The following is a 22,725-nucleotide window of genomic DNA, read 5'->3' as shown; positions in this document are numbered from 1 at the left end:
AGGAAACGTCGCGCTCTCATCTTTTCATTTACAGCAGAAACAATGAGCTGAAGAATTACAGGACCCCCTAAGTAAAGGCAGATAGCAGGTAGAATAAAAATCACGGCTTTTCAGATAGAATTGAAAGTTTAAGTACAGGGGTCGCAGTAAAAAAGAACAGGGGTATTAATAATAATATCTGGGGTTTAACGTCCCAAAACCACGATATGATTATGAGAGACGCTGTAGTGGAGGGCTCCGGAAATTTCGACCACCTGGGGTTCTTTAACGTGCACCTAAATCTAAGTACACGGGCCTCAGACATTTTCGCCTCCATCGAAAATGCAGCCGCCGCGGCCGGGATTCGATCCCGCGACCTTCGGATCAGCAGTCGAGCGCCATAACCACTAGACCACCGTGGCGGGGCAAGAACAGGGGTATTAGCGTGCCTAAAGCAATGCCAGTCTGCACATTCTTCAATTAGCCATTCACTGCCCTCGGAGCCCAATCGGCGTTTCGGCTTGTCTTGCCGCGTGGTCAACTTAAGATTTCGCGCTATTACTTATTTTGCTCCGCACGCAGCCTGCTTCTGATGCACTTAAAAGTGCGTTTTTCTTTGTGCTTCAGGCTAGTTCTGGTGGAGTGGTGACAGGGTCTTCGAAAAGGTCATCCGTGCACTGATTCCTGTATCTGCAGAATGAGCTCTTTTTTTATTTGAAGTGGAGCTGCGATAACGTACCGTAATGATACGTCGATTCCAGGAAGAGGAATAGTGCTTGAACACGCGTCTTTCATGTTCGATACGTTTAGCGATATTCCATGGCGTAATTAGGTGCGATTACAACACTCATAGGAGAGTAGAAGGGGAAAAAAGATCTATGTAATATCACTCGATAAAAACGCTCGAGTACCCAATAAAAAGAGTGCCAGCTCGTTTCGTAAAAATCTCAGCGACGAGGATGAAACAACGGCACCACTATCGCGGCTGCACAACCTTACACGTGTCGCGGACCTTAAATGCCATGACTGTGCAGTAAATAGACCTTTACGCTCTATATATCCATAGATCGATCGGTGTGGTTAGTGTCTTTACGCTCTATGTATCCATAGTTCGGTCGGTGTGTAACACACCATCGATGGTGTATCAACAGTTACACCATCGATGGGCGTCATGAAACATGAAAACGCCATTATAAGCTGTGCATGCGCATCCTCCTCCCCCTCCTACGCTCCCGCCCTCTCGCGCGCCTGTCGAACGCGTTCCCCGCTCGCCCTGTGAGAATTAACGGCCAGACTAGAGGGAAGACACGACGCGCGTAGCGTTCCTCCTCGCGTTACACGACGCTTTGAATAGATGAATGCAGCTTACGGCGCGGGTCTTCGCCCCAGCTTAAGAACCTGGTGAGCCAGCTCCTAAAAAAATTACACCATCTCCCTCAAGCTCAAGCTGGTTCGCTCAAGCGAACCATCTCCTTGCTGCTTCGGATCCACATATGGTTCCTTTAGTGGGAGATGGTGCAATTTTTTTTACAGCGATCAGAGAGCTCGGCTAGAAGATGTCTATTCACTATTGTGAAAATAATTATATTTGCACTAGTGTTAATGCCAAAGGTAACAAATTCAGTCGATAAGACAAGCAAGACTGATTCATTCGTTAATGATTAACTGAGCTTTACGCGTCTTTTATCGTCGACTGTACCTTCGCTCCCTCTCTGCGAGGAGGGCGGCCGACAAAATATATGTCTAAATCATCTGTTTTTATATTCCTCTCCTTTTTCTACGTACATATTGTCACGTGGTTGTCATCTAACGAAGGAAGCAGTCGGCGGGTTCAAGACAAAGCTTCTTTTATTTGGGCGAAGCTGTGCCCGGCGAACGAGACGTCAAACTGCAAGCGATATGCGCTGTACACTGATGGCGGCGAACAGAGCGTCTGCTGTCGATAATCTGATCTTTGGTTTAGGAGCGTCGGCATTTATACATGCGGCATGGAACGTTCGACTCTTATCGCTGGTGGCCGCGTTAGTCCCAGGATTAACTCAACTGCTCGCGTTTGTGCGCTCAAGCCTATCAGAACATTCTGAAATACTCTGGAAGGTTCCCAGACATTCGGGCGCGGTTTACGCAAGACAGTGATTATACGCGTAACGGACCAGTTACATAAAAATAGCAAAAGAAGCGCGCGTGGCAATATAAATAAGCTATACAGACACTTTTTTTTAGTACAAGAGTGTTATATCCTTTAACGAATAGCCATTGAAATCTCTCGTCCAGCAACACGTTTTGCCAGCCCAAGTAAGGCGCAAACGTGGCCGTTTAATTGCTCGCGCCTGCATCTTAACCGCGTTTTTTCTTACGCAACTAAGTGGGCAACTAGTCCAACATCTTCACACATGGGGGACTTTGACATCTCACCACCTCACGCTATGCTGTCATGCTCGTGTGCGCAGAGCGCGCACAATGCCACCGAGTGAACATCTATATCAGATTATATTCAAGGCGGCACTCGATGCGTGAGACTACGTACATAGACGACACGCTTTGCGGTCACATCCAACAAAACTAAAGCGCTTTTCACGGATGAAACGGTGGACGTGGTTCGTCTAAGAGGGAGTCACGATATCAAAACAATTAAGCTTCAGTATGCTCTATTGCCTAAAACTTCGTGTTCAGTAGCAGTAAAAAACGAATGACAGCGATGTCTGGACATTCAAGCCAGCGGAAGACGCTTCCGTTGCTGCTCTCGTCACGGAAGTCGGAAGTTTCACCTGCAGCAGCCCAGTGTCATCCCGTACTAGGCAAAGTTCGTCGCGCCAGCTGCAAAGACGCGCTGAGTCAAAAGAAAGCTAGTGTCCGCGGAACCGAGGCAGCATTTGGTCCACTGTAAGCCGAGATGTTTTTCTCTTCCGCTAGGAGCGGTATGGTCCACATAATGTCCCACGATGCAACCGGGTATGTCGTTTCTTTGTGCGTATACCCTCCTAGGAGTCTGTTATACAATGTCTACGCGAGTATCTCGCTATGTTCCACGAAAGGAGGCAAGCGGAAAGGGGCGGGCAGATAGGCGAGGAGGGTGTGGAGAGCTGCGTACGGGCCGAGCTTGCCTCACAGCGAGGGTGCAGCTCTTTTGTCAGCCAGCTGTACGGCTCGCTGACCAGGTGTGAGGTTTCGATAGAGCGTGGCAACACGTCTTCCGGAAGGACTCCTCTCAGCCTCTCACACGCAGTCTCAGAGATGCTCCCACATACATACACACAGACATCATACGACGCCCGGTCCAGATATGGCCGGCCGAGAGAGGCGTGATGCCTGACGCTGCTGCTCCCGTTACCAACGGGTCCGATGAGGACGCCGCTGCGACCATGTCTCGCGTAGTGAGACCAACCACGCCTATATGCAGAGCGCAGGTGTCTCGTAGTGCGATGCATCGCGGCGGCGTCGCGGTGTCGACATTTCTCTCCCACGTCCTGTCACCCTCTCCGTTCGGAAGGGTCGGCAGGTAGCGGCGCTTTCATTTGCCTGACCCCGGGCGACGCGCGGTATCATTAGTGCGCCTGTTAGTCCCGACTCGGTAACCTAACGCGCCGTCCCGTCTGCACCGTTCATCTCGGCTGGCCCCTCACCTCTTCGGAAAGGTTTACCTTGTCACCGGTTCAAGCGCAGCAGGAAGGTAAGCTGGTCACCATCAATGCTCACCTTGTACATTTTGTAGATTTATTGCGAACTTGCGCTTATTTCTGCGTGGAAATATGTATTGTTGTTTATTGTTATTCATTTTTGTGTTTTCACCGAGCGTGTGCCGTCACTGATATAATTAGCACACATGTTAGCAAAGGACGCCAGAAGTGCCGTTTCGTTGGGATGTGCAATTTCTCGGTTCCGTGTCGCGAGTGCTGCATAATTTTGTAATAACTTGATCAGGTATGCTTTGTTCCTGATGAACAAGAATACTGCGCGTATATTTAGACCATTTTATTTAACAAAACTAGCTACCAACATTGCGCGAAGGCCAAGGGCGTGACGTCGCACCAACCTGTCTTTTTCGCTTTATAAAGGTTGCGAGCAGCGCAAGCAATTTGAGCTTGTTGTGTCTTTTATCCATCGTTTTTCCTTGCGCTATCGCTACGCTTTCGCAGGATGTTCCACTTCTCTGGAGAGCTCGGCACGCGTGATAACAACAACAATCATATTTAACATATTGAAACAGAGCGAAATCACGACGCGGCCAAAGAGAAAATGGGACAAGCCACAGCGTCCAAGAACTGGCACCAACTGGCCCAGCTTTCACTCACCATAATTAGGTTCAGGTAAATTGCTTATGCATAGAACAATAACGCCCGGAATATTCGGTATGTTTGGCCGAGCGTTGAGAACGTTCGCCGTAGTGTTCCTGGCATTCTACAGCCAACATTCAGAGGCATCGTTTAAATGACAAACACGCCGGATCTATGACAACGAAGACGATCAAATTTTTTGAGGAGTGGCGACTGATCGTAAAGGGAATCTTATTTTATATGTTAGGTGGCATCCATAGGAACCCCCCTCTACATGTCGTGCGCGCATATGCAATCAGACACATATTACTAAGTCATGCTTATGAGATCAGAGAACAGAGACCTCCAGAGAGCAATGTACAGAAATATATTGATGTACCAGTAAATGTGCTGCTATGTCGCATAAAGCTGTCTTCGTTTATGATCGTAAAATAACAGCGCAAAAAACGACGGACGGACACACAGAGACAAGCGAGCCCTGACTTCCAACTGGTTTATTTATGCAGAAACAGAACTTTATAGCACTCACATATCACAAGAAACAGATAATTACATCATGCGCATTACATCACGTTCGTCCGTCGTTCTTACGGTGTTATTTTAGGATCATGAACTACCAAATAGCCCGATTTACTACTATTGTGTCTTCGTTTAAAAACTTATTCGAGTCAACAGTGCATATTTAGGTGTATCTAAGTGCGAAACAGCACACTGGGCTTCACCGTACCGCAAGTTTGGCGGCTCACTTCTCTGAACCGAAGTCACACAGTGAATTTGTTCCGCGATAATATACCTTTCGGCACTCCTCCGCAATTCGCAAACTAAAGAAGTTTTGCAATGTAATTAATTCTATTGTTAGTGGACTGGAATTTTCCTTTTTCGTGACAATAGCGTCCGGCAGTTGCGGTAATCATGTTAATGGACTGGAATTTCTAAATTTATTTTTTATTTCAATAAAACAAGAGAGAATGCCCCAGAATGCAGTAAATAATAGAAATTCCTTCCCAACACACAGTTTCAGTGTATTTCTGTCAAGTTAATTCGTACAGACTAGTAGAGTGTCTAAATATAGCTTTCTTTATAACTCTCCAGAACACCTCGAAATCTAGGCGAACAACTATGTTGAAGCAAGGAACACAGCACGTAAGATCTTCTGATTTTCTTGGCGCTGTGCAGCGAATAACATTGTTCATTATTGTATACACTACAGGCCCTACGTTTTCTAATAGAAACACAAAATGTTTTCAAAAAACAAGAAAACAACTAAGAAGAAACAGAAGAAACAAAGGAAGCTTCGATGTTCATTATGAAGTCCAGAGTACACAATGCAAACATTTGGTGAATTAGGTAAACCATTGCATTTGGTTATTTACCAAATTGAGCGTAGTGGAATTGCAAGATTTTGTGAGTGGGATCGTGGCCGACGTCTGCGCCTGTAATTGAAAAGCAGTGCGTCTGGTTGGATCAGCTGTTGTGTGAAAAAGTGTCATTTCCGCGTTCACGCAGGCTCTCACCGGTGCGAAGCGTCAGCCCACCAGAATAACCACGCAGCGGCCGGGCCGCCATGGGACCCCACTCGTCGGGGGGTTTCCGCTGGCTGACCCTTCTGGCCCTGGTCGTGGTCACGCTGCCAGCGGAGGTGTTGCCCGCCTCGCGCAAGAAGTCTTCCTCGTCCAAGAAGACCACCTACTACTACTATCAACCGGCCGAGTACCGCGGTCACTGGTACCACCAATGGCCGGACACCCTGACCAGGCGCTCGTTCGGTTCATGGGAGGACACGTATGATGAGTGGCTACCATGGAAGGGTGTCAAGTATGTTTCCCTAAGCAATCAACAAACCTCATGCCGCGAACCTCACGCCTGTCTCGCAAGACAGCCAACCGTCGTTACCCTTACCATGACAGCAGTGTTGCAGCGATAGTAATTCACCGAAGAGTGCGGCCATAACGATTATTGAGCTTTTTGCTGTAGCCAATATTCTAGACGTGAGAGAATATACAGTTCGACAGTTCATCCAACTAATTGGAGCAGATAACTAGTGATTGAGTGAAGCAACTTAATCGATGCCACTATAAGAGACGCAGTCGAAGACGGCATAAAATAATGTGATACGAGTACTTGAAAATACTTGCCGGCCGTAGCAGACACACACGCGCAAATACGAGCAGATACACACGTGCATATGGGGATCCCTTTCGGGGGAATTTGCCTTCGTCCTGCGATAGAGATAAGTTACTCCGCTGTTAACGATGACAATTATGGTGATGAGGCGAGCAGGTGTAATCATTGTGCCTACATATTGCGCACATTGAGTTATCTCTAGCGATTACTCTTTCTAAGTGCAAAGCGCCCTCTCATCTCATATCGCTATAATGTACGGGGCCTGCATTGTAGAAATTCGACGTCACTGTATCTTCTTTCATTAGCGGCAGTAATGAAGGGGGTGGGGTGGGGGGGTGTATATGTGCGGCTTGTTAGTGCTTACAGCAGAATCACTTTATGGGCAGCAAGTTTGCGGCACGAGCGCTAATCTGCAGAATGATCTGTTGAGCGAAAACTTTTGTTAAATAATCCACAAACCCTTTTTGTGGTGTTGTAGTGTTGACTAATGTGTTGGATACATCGCAACATCACCTTGCATAAGGCGCACTAATTCGTAACATGGCAATTACCGCGTTGGCGCCCGCAACTGTACGGCGACAGTCAGAACTAGAATCAATGATCAAATGTTTGGATATTTCTTCAGATACCACTCATGGGGAGGTCGCCGTTATATCAAAGCACTAGAAATACGATGCAAGCTCCTCCACTCTCGTCCCGTGGAAGCATTTCCTCTAAAAACTTCTTGCTCCTCAAATCATTTTTCAGCACCTCCTTCGGCTCTCTTTTTTTCTTAACAGCGAAGAGCAACACGCGCATGCAGCACATGTACGCTTTAAAACACACGAACTCCCTGCAATATATTGTCACGTGGTTGTGACGGTGAAGTAGGCTGCATCAAGACTGGAAAATACGGAACTCTTTATTTGGGCGAACTTGTGCCCGGATGCTCAAAAGTCAAGGTACAAGCGATTCACGCTGAACATGATAGCGGCGAACATAGCGTCGTCAGTCGGTAATCTGGTCTGCAGTAAGGCGTGTCGGCTTTTATACATGCGGCATCGAGCATTCGAGCCTTATCGCTGGTGCTCGTGTAAGCTCTCGAATACACTTGACTATTCGCGTCCTGCGCCTAATCTTAACAGAGTGATCCCAAACAGTCGCGAAGCTTCTAAAACATTGCGGCGTGGTTGGTGCCGAGCGTTGCTAACAGTCTTTGCGGGTGAAACCCGAACACATCAAAATGAAGCAATAAACACGCGTGGCAATATTTTTTGTAATGTTGATAATTATCTTGGCTTCATGGTATTTGCTTTTCTTGTGTTTTTCGTCAACATCTGCATTGTTTTGGAAATTTTGTTTTTGTAATATCGAATGCAGGGTGACGCAAATGAGTGATTTATTTGTTTATTTATTTATTTATTTATTTATTTATTTATACTGCCATTTCACAAGAGGATTTTAGTGGTAGAGAAATTGCAAACGGGAGTAGTACAGAAAAAAATTTGCACGTTTAGAATATTGAAGAAGAACAATTAAACACTGTATGTGCAACCCATAGTGAAGTGTCACAAAAATAACTGCACAATATTTAGCACTGAGAAAATACGTCATCAAAATAAAATGTAGGAAAACCAGGAACCAAATCTACAGATTCTTAGAGATACGATACAAAAGTCTCAATGATGCGGTTGTCGGATGCTGTCAAATTAAGGAGGAGGTCAGAGTTCATTCAGAAAAAAAAAAAGTTTCAAAAACCGACACCTAAGTGAACCCTTGACGAAAGGAGGCCAACATTTGGAGAGGTGGCTGCAGAACATCATTAGTGTGTTGGTTACAGTCTCTGACAGCACTCGGGAAAAAATAATATTTAAAGCAATTATTCCCAGATTGAAGGGGTGTTACACTAACATGATGGTTGTGCAATTATGCTATTTTATCCTCGAAATCCCAGAAAGGCATATTTGCGCATGCTACGCTGGCACATATGTATCTTAATGTTGCTGCAAAATCAGCAGCTGTTAGTTCGCGCCCAGTGTCCTATACATGCATTCGCCGACTTGCCCCAGTATTGTTCTTTTGTTCTTCTCCCGCACAAAATTCGAACTAGGCCGCTGTCGTGCTTTATTTAAAGGGACACTAAAGAGGAAAAATGACTTTTCTCGTATTAGTAAAGTGGCCTTCCACGATACCAAAATCACCACGCTTGCTGTGAGAGAACGCTTAATAAGCGAGAAAACGCGCAAAAAGATAATACAGGTGGCGACGCCACCTTGGAATTCCCGCACCATTTGCCGTGACGTCACACATTTTTGACGGCGCCTGCTTGGGCCTACGTAGTTCCTCATCGGTTAAATCGAAGTACATTGTCCTCTGAGGGGGGCAGAGACTTGATAAAACGAGTTTGTGGAAATGTTGTCGAGCCAGTGGCGCCAAAATACGTGAAATGCTCTTCGAAATCTTTTATGTCACGAATTACAAAGTTCGGCGCGAAATATAAAAATGAAACTTTGAACTTGGTTTTCTCCGCTAATAATAAACCTATGGTGGTGAAATAAACTACACAAATGTTCTCCGAGCACACTTTATCAATCTAAACCAATTCATTGTTTCTCTTTAGTGTCCCTTTAAATATAAGCAAGAAAATTGTTATTTCGCAGGACTAACAAAGGCACCCATTTAAGACTATGCTACATTGAGTTAAACCTTAAGAAACGGAAGTTAAACCTTCTCGAGAAGCAACCACTGAAGCATCACCATTATCCAATAAACCCCATTTAGAGCTAAAGTGTCCTACATGATGGCTACATTGGCCACCTTTGCTTGCTAGCTGCTACAGTTGGTGTTTTCATATTGATAGCTTATTCATTACCTTGCATCTACATACGGCTTTACAAAGCAAGCAGGAAAGTGTAATAGTGACACGTTGGCAGCCTGTGGCAATATTTCTTTGCCCATTTCCAATGAACGGTGTTTACCGGCATTTTCCAACGCGCCAATGCCTTGTGCACGCATCGCTGCTGAGAACTGTTCTGCGCGGATATATATGTCCGCGTGGAATTGTGGATCGCTTCCACGCATCCATGTATAAATATAGAGGCATAGCAGAACCTCCGACACAGCGATCAAATATTCATTTTTTTCTCGATTTTACAGATACACGCTGGCTCCTGCATTGCCGAAAATAGGGTAATTATTAAATTATTTTTCTAAGCGTGTTCACGAGCACATCCAAATGTCTTGCACAAAAGTTTGCGATGGATACCCGAAATAGCCGATGGGACAGCGAGGCATGCTTGTCGTTCTCAGCTTGAGATCAATCAGTGCAAAATTTCTACCTTATCACATTATCTGTGCGCTTGTTCTATCTGTTACGATCAAAGGAGCACTTAGAATTGAATCATGGCCAAACAAGATAACGCGCGTCATCTTTTGTTGCTATGTCGTATGTTCAACGGCGCTCACGTGTATCCTATCTTCATTTTCGGGAAAAGTGTATGTGGTGTCTGCGTATCTTTTTTTTTTCCGGATATACCTACACATTCCTGCCAGTGTATGTATGCTTTCTTTCCCGGTTTTTGAGGAGGAATACGTACAGACGTCCACGCCAGCCATCTCACTCTAAGGAAACGTGTGGAAATTAAACAGATGTAGGCTGCAAACTTCATTCCCGAAAAAGGCCGGTCCCCGGCCGAAACATGAAAATAAATGTTTCTCTTTTTTTTGCCTACGCTTCTTACGTAATAATCACCGGATCCACGAAAACTTTACTCGTTAATTTTTACATCAGTGGTGTAAAATGACTATGTTAGGAAAATATTACTAGGTGACCTCTTCGGGTACCTGAATAGGTCACCTATGGTAAGTCTCGGTATGATACTCCTACAGGTGTGATTGATGACGCGCGATGGAGTATACAGTTATTAAAGATCCTACTGACGTTTTTCTTTTCTTTTTTTTACACAACTATCGTCCAATGAACGCCGAAGTGCTAGGATGAGCTGTCATTTTCATTCAGCCTGAAACACCATATGTATGTGGCAGTTACTGTTCAAAAGTACGCACAAAAAACACAGCCGCGAAGATTACGCTGAAGAGTGATTATGCTTTCATAATGCGGCGCATGTATCATCATTCATGAACGAGCCGCGGAAAGGAATTGAGGGGCGGCATTTTGTTCCTTTGCCTTTTGCGGCAGGTCTCTGCATATTTTCACGCAGACGCGTTTTAGTTCAATGAATATCGTGACCTCCGCAGAAACTTAGCTGCCGGAAGCACACTGCATTCTGTGTTTGCCTTCGCGCTAAGGGTTTCGCACGTGGTAAAAAATGAGCATTAAGCGAACCTGACGTTAGGAAAGTTGCAGTTTTTGTTCCATCTTACTACTTTTAAAAATATCTCATGGGAGAAAAGAACTATTTTAATCAGCGTAAGGCGGAAGTTAGTGCTCCGTGCGGCGAATGTGCTCAGACATCAACGTAAAAATTTACTTGCTGCCTCACCCTTAAGTATGCTAGGCAATCATAATCATACTAATGGTTGCCATAGAGAAGAAGAGAATACCTCTGGGCCCATGGCAAAGCAGCACCTGTGCGCTACGTGCCACGAAAGCGCTGTTGACTTACTTGCGGGCCACGAGCCTGAACGAAAGTTTGTAAGCTTGTGTGGCTGTATGTGTTATGCGTTTACACTGTATGTATAGAGCACATTATATCATCTGCAATTATGACATATCTAACCACTAACAACTTCTTCTTACCAAGTCAGCATGGTTTCCAGCGTGGCCGTTCATGCGAAACTCAACTGTTTGAACTAATAACCGATATTCACGAAGCCATACACAATAAAGCAGTCATTGATGCTCTATTTATAGACTTTGCCAAAGCCTTTGACAAGGTCCCCCATAGCCGCCTAAATATGAAACTCAACGCCCTGAACATCAACCCTAAGATCTCTAATTGGATTGCTAATTTCTTGTCTGATCGCTACCAGTCTGTTTTTGTTAATAAAGGTAAAATCAGGTGTTCCGCAAGGTACCGTGCTCGGGCCAATCTTATTCTTAATCTACGTCAACGATATAGCTAACCACCTGTCCTCCCCAATCAGACTTTTTGCAGACGATTGTGTCATTTACAGACAAATACTAACCATACCGATGTCAGTGCACTGCAGTCTGACATTAACCAAATCACCCGCTGGTGCAATCAATGGCAAATGGAAGTTAATGTCTCAAAAACGAAGTACATTCAATTTACGAGAACTACCAAGCCCGAGCTACATTCTTACATGATTAACAATATGGTAGTTCAAAACCTGTCCACAATAAAATACTTAGGCGTCCATCTTACACAAAACCCCTCATGGAATGCTCATGTTGATGCAATAACTAGTAAGGATTCAAGAGCCCTAGTATTTATTAAACATAACTTGCACTCTGCCAACCAGTCCACCAAACTTCTCGCATACATAACTTTAGTTTGCTCAAAAATGGAATACGCCGCCCTTATTTGGAATCCTAACCAGCAATACCTAATTCATAAACTTGAGGCGATCCAAAACAAGGCAGCCCGCTTTATCACAGGAAAACATTCACGGTTCTATATCATAACAGCAATTAAAACGTCATTGAAATTACCTGCACTAGAAAAGCGTAGGCTTATCGCACTACTGTCTCATTTCCACAGACTTTATTTCAGTGATTCATCGTTTTTACAGTCACAGATTAAACCAGCTCATCGCATTTTTCCACGCCTGGATCATGCATACAAAATACAACCCATGTTTGCGCGTACTAACTTCCTTTGTGACTCACCACTGTTTCTTGCAATTTATCATTGGAGTAAACTACCAAGCGATGTTGTAAGTGTGCGCGATCACGGCACATTTGTTAGCAAATTAAAGGAGATGTGGAATATCGAAATGTAAAATTTTGTAGCTATCTCTTGTTTAGTTTAGTTCCAATATTACCTGTAATATTGCATACCTTGTTTCATGCCTTACTGAGTGCTGCATTGTATTACCATGTTTTGTTTGTATGTAGACTTTTTGCACTTTTTCGATTTTCCTTTTTTTCATGTTCTGTGCAAATATTTCCTTTGTAAACATAACCCTACAGCATTGTAACTACCCCCCCCCCTATGTAATGCCCCCATGGGCCCTTAGGGTATATGAATAAATAAATAAATAAATAAATAAATAAATAAATAAATAAATAAATAAATAAATAAATAAATAAATATCATAATCGTCAACCAGCACCTGGAGGTGCATGTCAGGCGAACAGCCAGGCAAACATCTCCAGCTTCATTAAAATGTTTATCTCTCTATCGAAAGTATTTTTTTCCTATACCTTCGTGCATGCGATCAAATAGGTCGCATCAGGTATTAATGGTGTAATTTCGATACAATGGTCAGTGCTTATATGCACGGTGTTTCAAGAGATGTCTCTGAAAATCCTCAAAAATAAGGAAAATGAGATATTTTCACGCTGCCTTCATAATTACTTTTTCTGTGGCGGCAGACATCTTAAGATGAGGAGAGGCATCAGTTACGACAGTAAAAAAGAAATTAGCTTAATTAATTTTCTAATTACTGGAGAAAGGCGGTCTGGTTAAACTAATATTGCAGCCCTTCCTGCGAAGAGCCTGTTGCCGAATTCACATTTCACAAAATCAGTCGCAGGCAATTATTAGCGATATAACGAAATTTGACAAATTTCGCCAGCGAGTCCTAATCCGAAACTCGGAAGAGCGCAACTGCCGTACTCTTTCGAGACGCCCAGTATGAGCGAGCGACGTTCTACCAGCCAAGGATCGACTTCGCATCGTGGTTGTGCGGCTTTCGTTTGCGATTATAGCACGTAGAGAGCATGTACGTCAACAAATGCAGAATCCCACTGCAATCGCCGCCGGGAACAGTGACGTCATTGTGGTCCTCTGCTAGATGCGCTCTTCGGAGCTTCGGTTTCGCTTTTGCCGGTGAATATTGTTGATTTTCATTGCTCCGCAATAATTACCAGAGGCCGACTTTTTTAACTTTCAAAGCGACAATGGCCTCTTCGCAGGAAGGTCATCAATTCTCCCATTTGACCCAACCGCCTGTCTCCACTAATTAAAGAGCTACCTAGTTAATATTGCTTACTTACTACCCTAATTGCTATGTCTAGTCATCACAAGATGTCTCCCACCACAAAAAAAAAAAAACAGTTGTTATGAAGGCGTCGAGCACATGTTCTATTTCTCCTATTTTTGATGATATTCGGGCGCATTTCTTGAAACACCCTGTATATCTGGTTGTACCTTTTGTCAAATATACTCGCTCACGCACATTGCTTTGTTCTTGTTTCCTTCCACCTAAAAGCGTGAAGACGCTTCTAGCGCACAAGCACCATCACCTCCATCACGGCCACGGCCACGCCCGCTCGGGATGTGGTCTCGAAGCGGTCCTGGTGGGAATACTGCTCATTGTGCCGTTGGTAAGTGAATGGCCATAAATGCGAGAGTGCACAGCGTCTAAAGCCATGAAACTCACAGGGTCTCTTACGCATGCTCTTAAGACGACTCCAACCATCTTCCTTTTCGCCCCCCCCCCCCTGAACATTTCTGCCCCTCATATGGTGCTGCACTGATTCGTGATCGAGCCACCTTTAACCATGCGACGCAATGCTATTTGCTATTTGACGTCATAATGACGTCGTGATAACGTCAGACAATATGATGCTAAGTGACGCTACGATGCCGTCACAGATCACGCCATCTGAGATTGCGTGAGTTTTTTTATCGTTCGTGTTAACGTGGACGGTCACTTTTCGTGTCCGATGAGGCATCTTAAGGCCTTCATCTTAATAAATAAGTGGCATTTATTCCCGAAGCAATCTTAGCAAATGTTCTGGGCTACAAACTCTTGATATTCACAGTCGCTGCCTTTGGAATGCCACCAATGTACTCCGTGCGTGTAGACCTGATGATTCGCTGTTATAGCTAATATGCCGGCACATTGCCTCCTAGTTGTTTCGGCAGGCAACGCCTAAACTTCTAAATCATGTCGAGGAACCACTCCAATTCTTAGCTCTGCGTCACTTGCGGCTGGCGGTAACGGCGGCGTTGTTCTCGAGTTTGATATGAAAGAGAGAGAGAAAGCTTTATTGTGGCAGAAAAGCTGAAAGGTCTGCCTGAATCAATTTTCTGGCCTGTTACTCAGCGTTAGGAAGGGGGAGGGAGTGCGAAAGAAAGGAGAGAGAAGTTGTTGATGATGAGAAAGAGGAAGCAAAACCTTGAATATCCAAAACTAATTACAGTCTCAAGTCGAGTTTTGTCTGGCGTAAAAACGTGTTCAGCGCTTTCAGAATATCGCTCTGATCACGAGGTGGTGGTCCCAAGAGAACTTTTTCTGAAACTTGTTGTTTCGTAGATTTCAACAAGACGGTGGCCATTGCATTTCTTTGCGTGATATAGAGTGGGCAGACGCACAAGATGGGTTCTCTTGTCTCAGGAGTGCCACATACCTCGCAATTCGGACTGTCCGAACAGCCGATTAGGAGTAGGTAACGACGAGTGAACGCCACCCTTAGTCGCAATCTGTGTAGTAGGCTTGTGCTGCACCTTTTCATGATACGAAAAACTTCCACATTAGTTTAGGGGAAGTTGCAAGCTTGAAGAGGTGAAAAATCGAAGAAATGGAAGGTTCCTGCGACACCCCGTATTCTCGATTCCTTCATCTCTTAGACATTAGTGAGTGACGAGTTTACGCGAATGTCGAGAAGAAAATTTTTGGCATATTCCTGACCAATGTTAGCAGTGTTTGAAACTAAGCGTCCTACTACTCGCCATAAAACTTTGTTTCAGTGCGCATCGTGTACTCCATGCACTTCACTATACTGTGTAGCGGTGTGCGCGATGCATATTGTGACGGGCTGAAGTGGCTATTCTTCTGTAACGGGGGCTATTCTTCTTTATATATTTATCATGGGGCCTAGTTAAATGTGGAAATGGGAGACGTTTTTCAGCGCACAAGACATCACAGTATATCAACAAAATGAGTGCTTCTGATATTTTTGTTCATTGGGCTGTCCGTCTACCTGGACCAAAGAAACGCCGGCGAAGTACTTGTTGTAAGTATGCATTTCACCATAGCTGCCAACGCACGCTGATAATCTTACTATACATGGCATGATCGTTAGCATGCGTCGATAACTATGGTAAACGTACACCAGTCCATTAGCTAACATTTGCTGCTACAGTTGTAAACTTCGTTCATGCTCACTTACATAAATGCTAACGGCGCTGAATACTTTAAATGAGGACTTTCTTTAGCTGGCAAGACGGGAATATCGGATGGATTTCATATATATCCCGCATATTTTCACCATTCTCTGATAGAAAGAAAGAGAAAGGTGACCAATTTTTCCATGGAGGATTAGAACCTAATTGCTGTGCACTTGATTTTTGCACAATATGATAGTAACTGGTAGTGTAATAATATTAAGAAGCTAATTACCCTACGCTTTCCTTCGCTTCACTAAATATTAACTTCGTATCCAATACATCTCTTCGCCTACATCTCTTTTTCTGCTATAATTTTCACTGATAGCGTGACACAAAGGCGAAATGAGTGCACTCATTTTGTAGCACAACTTTTAGAAAAGTATACATATAAGTACTTTTTTTTTCAGCTCGAACCAGACGAGGACAAAAGATCGATAAACAAAGAACCAGAGACGGTTTCTCGTTCTTAGCTCCTGGCCTGTTGCGCACTGAAAAAGACTTGCGCAAGATCATGAACCAACAAACTCGCATATGGGTCCTGCACTTTAGTACACTGCATGCAAGTGCACTAACAGGTGTCCATTAGCGCCAGTGACAATTGCAACTGCGCCCGAAGACATGAGCCGCGTCATCCCAGAGGCGCCTGCATACCTGCGCGAGGTGGATGAATTCATTAGTCACGCTCCCCCCGAATGAGGCTGCCAGACCGTTCGATCGTCGCGGGGGCGATTTCGTTAATCGGTCAGCCGACAAGCCACGGGTCAATGCTTTTTAACGCTCCACGGCGCGCCAACGTCGAGGCTTAATAACTGGACAAGTCGAGCAAAGGGCTGAATTAAACTTTTTTTGCTTTTCAGCACCGGCAGCAGCAGCATGTGAAAAGTTAATCGACGACACAACCGGCGCGCTTATTTCTTGTCTGGTGCTTTTTCTCGTTATCAGTTTTGCGTTAAATTGCTATTTTTTAGAAGGATTTCGAATGTCGTTCATTACGTCGCTCATTATTGAGAGATCAGCGGACGCGCTTATTGCGCAAAAATAACGGCAGTTTTTTTATATATAATGTGCTCGCGCAAACGAATGGCTCATAATTAACGACAGCGCAACTAAAAAAAAAGGACGGAAAGAATGGCAATGAGTTTTGATATCGATTAAAGGGGATTAACTTCCGAACCTGCCACTGCGTGGGGGATTCAAACTACGCCGTGAAAGTTAAAGCCGTCCTCAACCACTTTTCCACGTAATCATCGAATGACCTCAGTATCGGAGTTTATTGCCTCAGGAAACTATTGCCGCAGAAGTTTCTCGAATCCTTCAACAATCAGCGGAGTTAAGGGATTTGTCCCACGCTTTAAGTGCTTTCCGTATTCTCTCGTCACGACGATCGCGCATAAAGCTACACAAGGAGGGATGGCACCGGGTGAAGAAGTCACGTCAGCTCGCGCCATGACCTTGCGCTCGCATGATGAAACGTGATCGCTCTCTTGTTGCGAGTCCAGTGCTCGCTTGTTCGGCTACTGTGTAATTAATGTTAGCGGATTATGGAGAGCGGCACCGGCACGTTGCGCCACCCCATCATCTGACTGGCGCATCTGATCCAAACGCCACTCTTGATTTATGTCTTGTCCAATGGCATGCTATCTCTTTAGTGACGTCAAACAGCAGGCGCCGGCAGCTCCGAAGAGAGTGAGCACAGGCCTCTGTATGGAATGAGGGTGCCTGAGAAAATGCAACTTTGCACTCCGCTTCTGAGCTCTTCTTGCCGCATATGACAGCAAGATTTGGCTGAGCTGTTCATAGTAATGGCTACTTTTCGCAGGTTGTTTTTTTTTCACCATACCCGAGGTGTAAATATTCGAATTAAGTTTCACCTCGGAAGTTCTGCAAATGTAGTTCAAGTGCAAGTGCAAGTGTTTGAATTTGGACAAGAGCAGTTGTGCATACATCCCCCGTTGGGTTTCGGCTGTCCCATCCGGGAACTGAAGCAGTATACCCTTGCACACAGCATAAGAATACAACAGGCATTGTAAACCTGCACAAATGCGGGGTATGTAGATTTCGAATATTCTCAGTGCGCGTTTCGACATTTCCTTTTTACCAGAAAAGTTTATATTTGCGTATCCGCGAAAAATGTGCCCCATCTGGAAACAGGTATCTGAAATATAGGACATTATGGACACATCAAAATAAAGAAGTTAAATATGCGAAATAGAGAAAACCTAAAAATTGTGGTCATATTCAAACAATGAGAGACAAGCGCCACCATGGGTCGCCATATAGTTTTGGTAGAGAAACTATGTAAGGCGAGTCATTGGCGAAAAATTTATTGCACATAAAGAATGTGTGAACGTGTTCAGCCAGGAGCTACAGGTTGTGATCCGAAGCAGAATAAGCGGGAAATGTGCCCGGACGGAATTTTCGCCTTATCACTCTGTGTTCCTTAATCTATAGACATTTATTATGTATTTTTAGGTATACGGGCTGCTTCACCTGCGAATATCCCAATATGAACCTCGTGATCAGGTCACCCCAGTGGTCACTTCAATCAACAGTTACGTTTGTTTATAATTTATTGATGCATGCAAGACGAGTTACTTGCATTGTCAAACTCGACATGCAAACATGTGCTCTTATGAAGGCGTTTTAGTTCTGGGCAATGCAGCAAACTGTGACTGATGCTGTCATCGCGGAACGAATACGTTTGTATTCATCGAAAGCAGCTAAGGAAAATCCAATAACAGTGAAACTTTTGCGAATTCGTTCTGGTCTTTTTGCACACTTTCTGCACCACACATGGAACAATGTATCTAGTCAAAACAAATCACGGTTCATCACCGACTGATCGATACTGACTTTAATGTTCTAAGTCATGGCATAGACGCCTTTTATTGGAATAGTCCTTACTCCTCCGTAAAACACCCATAATTGGTGTCATGTACTCAGTTCTCACACGAGTATTCTGACCAGCTGACATGAGCGACTAGACACTGAGCCGCATCTTTAAGTTACATCTAATTGTCGCACACCATAAATTCCTGAGGATGATCACGGGAAAAGGACAACGGCCTTCACTGGCCATCTCGTTTCGTAACGCATTACGTACCGTACAGGCGTTCAGTTGTTTTTGTAAACTACTTGCTTCAGTTATCTCAAAAACTAACTAATTTTCTAAGAGCCATTCATCTTGTCCTCTCCCTTTTGCTTTCAGATGGTGCTCATAGGTCTAATGCTTCCCATCGTGCTCATCATCATCTCAGTGATGGTGGGCGCCCCGCTGTTGGTTCCAGCCGTGCCACCCGCCCTGCTTCCCCCCCTCACCACAGAGGCTTCACAGGGCCGACGCCGACGCCAGGTATTCGGGGAGCCCCTAGAGGACGTGCTCGTCACCACACTCGAGAAGCTGCTAGTCGCTGTGGCCAAATACGGCGATCTGTGACGCACCGTTCATCGCCCACTGCCGCCGCCACCACGTTTTTGTGCATACGCGGTCGTCACTGTGCCACCAGCGCCGAGGCAGCTACCCGTACCGTGGCTTTGGAAAGGACACAGAAACCTTCGTTCAAAGTCGTCGATGCCATTCGTTATGGCTCAACACATTGGCGACACTATTGAGAAGTGTTAGGGTATGTGGTCAGACACACTATTGAGAAGTCTCGAAGGTATGTGGTCAGTGACGACATAACGTGACCTGTCTGGCCCCTGTAGTGCTGGAAGTGAAAGTATCCAACGATTTTTGTTCGGACTGCTGGACGCCACCGTTCCGCGACACCTACGTGTTCAAGCGCAGTGCGCTCGATCTTTGGTTTTGTTGGTTTGATGTTGTACGTAAACTGGTCGCCTCATCCAGCTGGCGCCTATGCACAGTTTGTAACCAAAGCCTCTTGTCCTACAGCAAATGTACTGTACACAATCGATACAACGAAACATTAGCGTTCCCCTTTGCTGAGGCCTAACTGGCTTTGCTGAGGCCATCAAAATATACGAATGTGGCCTCAGACTTTGATCGGCCAAACATACAAGGCGCGTCTGGCACCACAGGAGGATACATGTTCTCTGCAGAGTGCGTTGCCTGGAAGGAGCAAATGTCATTATAGTTTTATGGAAGATACCCAAACGGCAATTCATGGTGTCAACTATTAATTCAGGCGAAGCAAGCTGCACGCTTAAACGGTCTCGGCTCATCTAATGAAACTCTCCATGTTTTTGAAGCAACGGAGTGTAACAAACATTCTGTTTATTAGACCAATTAAGGTAATCTCTAGTGACATTATGGTCTGAAAGAAAGAAAATGCGTGTCACAACCTACACTCTGTCCTTGCGGCTTGCCCAAGTTTATTGTTCCGTGGTGACGAAGGAAGCCTACTAGGCATGAAAAGTACAATATTTCAGGTACAACTGGATTTGGTTAATGGTCACTGCAATTTATTTATTCTGACAAAGGACACGGTAGTCGAGTGCTTATCTCTTGGATAGAATAACGTATTTATTCACCTGGCTACATTAACAACATCCACGAAACAGATTTCTATTTTCAAACATTTTTATTTTAACTAGCTGAAAAAGTGCTTTACGGTCTGCATGTTACAGCGTCCGACCACTATGCGAGTAGTTCACCATTTATGTTGCTTTTTTTATAAAGTTGCCAATCATCTATTTATGAACATGTCATTTGCGGTTCGTGCAATTTGCGGTCAATAAAGTTTCGGAGTGACAACGCTAAAAACACTAGAGTCGAGATCCTCATTACGCATCTAATGATCTGAATGGCGACTTTTTGACATATATAGCGTTTTCATTTATTCTTCAGCACGGCTTCGGAAACTCAACAAGGCCTGTTGTTAATGGCATTTTTAAGCGTTTTCGAGCTACCTGTCATGACACCACTCGCTCCGTGCACCGTACCGGAGATCGCAGATTTCCACTGTAACGGTGTTTCTCGCGAAAACTTATAATAAGGCGTCGTTGCAACAGGAGGTGGGATTTGGAGCTGTTTACGCCAGGGCTTACCCCAGCCAAGCAACGAAAGAGGAAATACCAGAATATGAGCCACATTTACGATGTTGTACTGGAGCTCTAACCATGGATGCTTCTCGGAGCCTCACCCTGAGTGAGTTGGCAAGCTACCTGCAGATGTCGAAAAATATGTTACAGTTGTTTTTTCTTTCTGTTCTTTTTTTTCACGCTACCATTTTCTACGTGGCTGCAGACTTCCTGAAACGTTGTGCGGCTCAGATAGCCCGACGGTCATTTTCAACTTCAGAACATATGTCAAATGCCTAGCTGAACGTCACGAAGTGCTACGCGCGCAAATAGAGAAGCCTAGGATAGACATACATGACCGCAGCTATAGCTGTAACGTCAAAACCGCAGACACCTCATACAAAATGAATAAATTATAAATTCACTTCGTGAAATCAATACTTAACTCTGAACAAAGGAATGTCATTGCTACATGCAGTACACAAAGCGACCTGCGTGTCCGAATGGTGCGGCAGTAGTCGATCGCGCGGAGAAATCCGTGCGAGAGCAACCGAATTCAACACGCACCAAGTGCACGGTACTAGGGTTGGCAGTCGCCGGCCGACAAGTACTTGGATGAAGATGACATGTGCGCAATAATTCCTCAACTAATATTCCCTCCCCCCATAATTTTCAACAGCGGCAGAGAACCTTTCCCTTCGTTGAGATGAAAGTTCTCTTCATTGACTTATTTACCGATAACTGATTCTTTCGTCGACAAGGAAGATCGTGTTTTGTTCCACTGGCCATAGATCGTACTGTACAATAAGCTTGCTATAAGGAAGTGCGGAAGGGCCTCGCTTTGGTGAAGGTGAGCGGAGTTTCCACTTGGGCTCGTTTGTTCAACATAGTGAAGGGAACAGCGCAGATGCCGACGAGGACGAACAGATGAACACGGTAGACAAGCGCAGCACAAGAAAGCCAATAAGTGTCATTTTAAAACCAGTTTGAAGCTGCCCGTAATACACTTCATTAGAGAGATATGACCGGTGCAGCTGCGAAAGTGCCTTGCAGTTTCACAGCCTGCGCAATTCTGTAGGCTTCGTTTATGTTTGTTTGTTTGTTTGTTTGTTTGTTTGTTTGTTTGTTTGTTTGTTTGTTTGTTTGTTTGTTTGTTTGTTTGTTTGTTTGTTTTTAAGGCTCCGCGAACATCTTAAGATTGCGTTATTTTCTAGAGTACAAAGGATACTGTTCGCATGTATGCTTATTGCCACGCGGCCAGGACCGCAACTGCTGCCGCCAAGTAACCCTCTGGGTACGCGCAGCTACACGGCATCGCTACATGACAGCGGACGCTCGGAGTGCGAGCCCGCTTTGTCCCGGCGAGAGGAGAGGACCGTGTCAGCATTGTGAATCGCTCGGGTGAAGCAGTAATGAATGCCGCGCGGCGAGTAAAGCAAAACGCGACGACAGAACAGGCGTCACGCGCGACGTGCTCAAACGCTGCAGCAGCCGTCCCGATTTCGTCAAGGTGGCCGCGCCGTCGTCGCGTGCAGCCAGCGCTATATCCGCGACGGCGATCTTTGTGCACGACAGTCTCTGGCCTCGTTCTCTTCCTCGCCGCGACGACGAGCTGCTGGAACGACCGTGCTTCGCGGTCACGGTGGCCCGTACGCCTTTTTCAACGTGGTTTTTCAATTGGCGCTGCCCACGCAGGGAACGCCCACAGAAGCGTCACCATCGGAGGGGTTTCCCCTCTTTTCTACTTGTTGTATAGTTAAAGGCACAGAAAATAAAATAAATCATTTTTATAGCATTAATAAATCGCCCTTTCCCAATACCAGAAGCACAGCTTTTGCCGCGAGAAGACACATGGTGAGCGAGCGAGGAAACCCGCAAAAAGAAAACGCAGGTGGCGATCGCCACCTTAAATGTTCCCGCACCAGCTCGCTGTGACGTGACAGACTTCTGCAGCCTATGAGGGCCTGCATAGTTCTTAATCGGTAAAAATAAGGCACATTGTCCTCTGAGAGGCCCATAAGCTTAGCGCGACGTGGTTCAGAAAGTTCCAGTGACCCAATGTGGTCAAAATACGAAAAAAAAAAGAAAACACTTCCAACTCGCTGACGTCACGCTGATGCCCGTGG

At 45.1% G+C, this 22,725-nt stretch overlaps 1 protein-coding gene across 1 annotated transcript; it reads left to right on the top strand.

Annotated features, from left to right (window-relative positions):
* Positions 1 to 5,817: 5,817 nt before the first annotated feature.
* Positions 5,818 to 19,063, top strand: LOC125757824 (uncharacterized). The gene is made up of 3 exons (XM_049414007.1): positions 5,818 to 6,068; positions 13,716 to 13,830; positions 18,828 to 19,063. Exons 1-3 carry the CDS (start codon positions 5,818 to 5,820, stop codon positions 19,053 to 19,055), a joined length of 594 nt encoding a protein of 197 aa, XP_049269964.1. The 3' UTR covers positions 19,056 to 19,063.
* Positions 19,064 to 22,725: the final 3,662 nt, after the last annotated feature.

This window comes from Rhipicephalus sanguineus, chromosome 3 (assembly GCF_013339695.2).
Source record: "Rhipicephalus sanguineus isolate Rsan-2018 chromosome 3, BIME_Rsan_1.4, whole genome shotgun sequence".
Lineage (NCBI taxonomy): Eukaryota > Metazoa > Arthropoda > Arachnida > Ixodida > Ixodidae > Rhipicephalus > Rhipicephalus sanguineus.
The sequence above is the reverse complement of the archived record's forward strand: the minus strand, read 5'-3'. Positions and strand labels throughout refer to the sequence as shown.

Bases quoted from the DNA above. Each gene is read 5' to 3' on its own strand.
- LOC125757824 (XM_049414007.1), top strand. From the start codon at position 5,818: ATGGGACCCCACTCGTCGGGGGGTTTCCGCTGGCTGACCCTTCTGGCC. The intron at 6,069-13,715 runs GTATGTTTCCCT...TCCACCTAAAAG, and splicing joins CTACCATGGAAGGGTGTCAA to CGTGAAGACGCTTCTAGCGC. The intron at 13,831-18,827 runs GTAAGTGAATGG...TTTTGCTTTCAG, and splicing joins TACTGCTCATTGTGCCGTTG to ATGGTGCTCATAGGTCTAAT.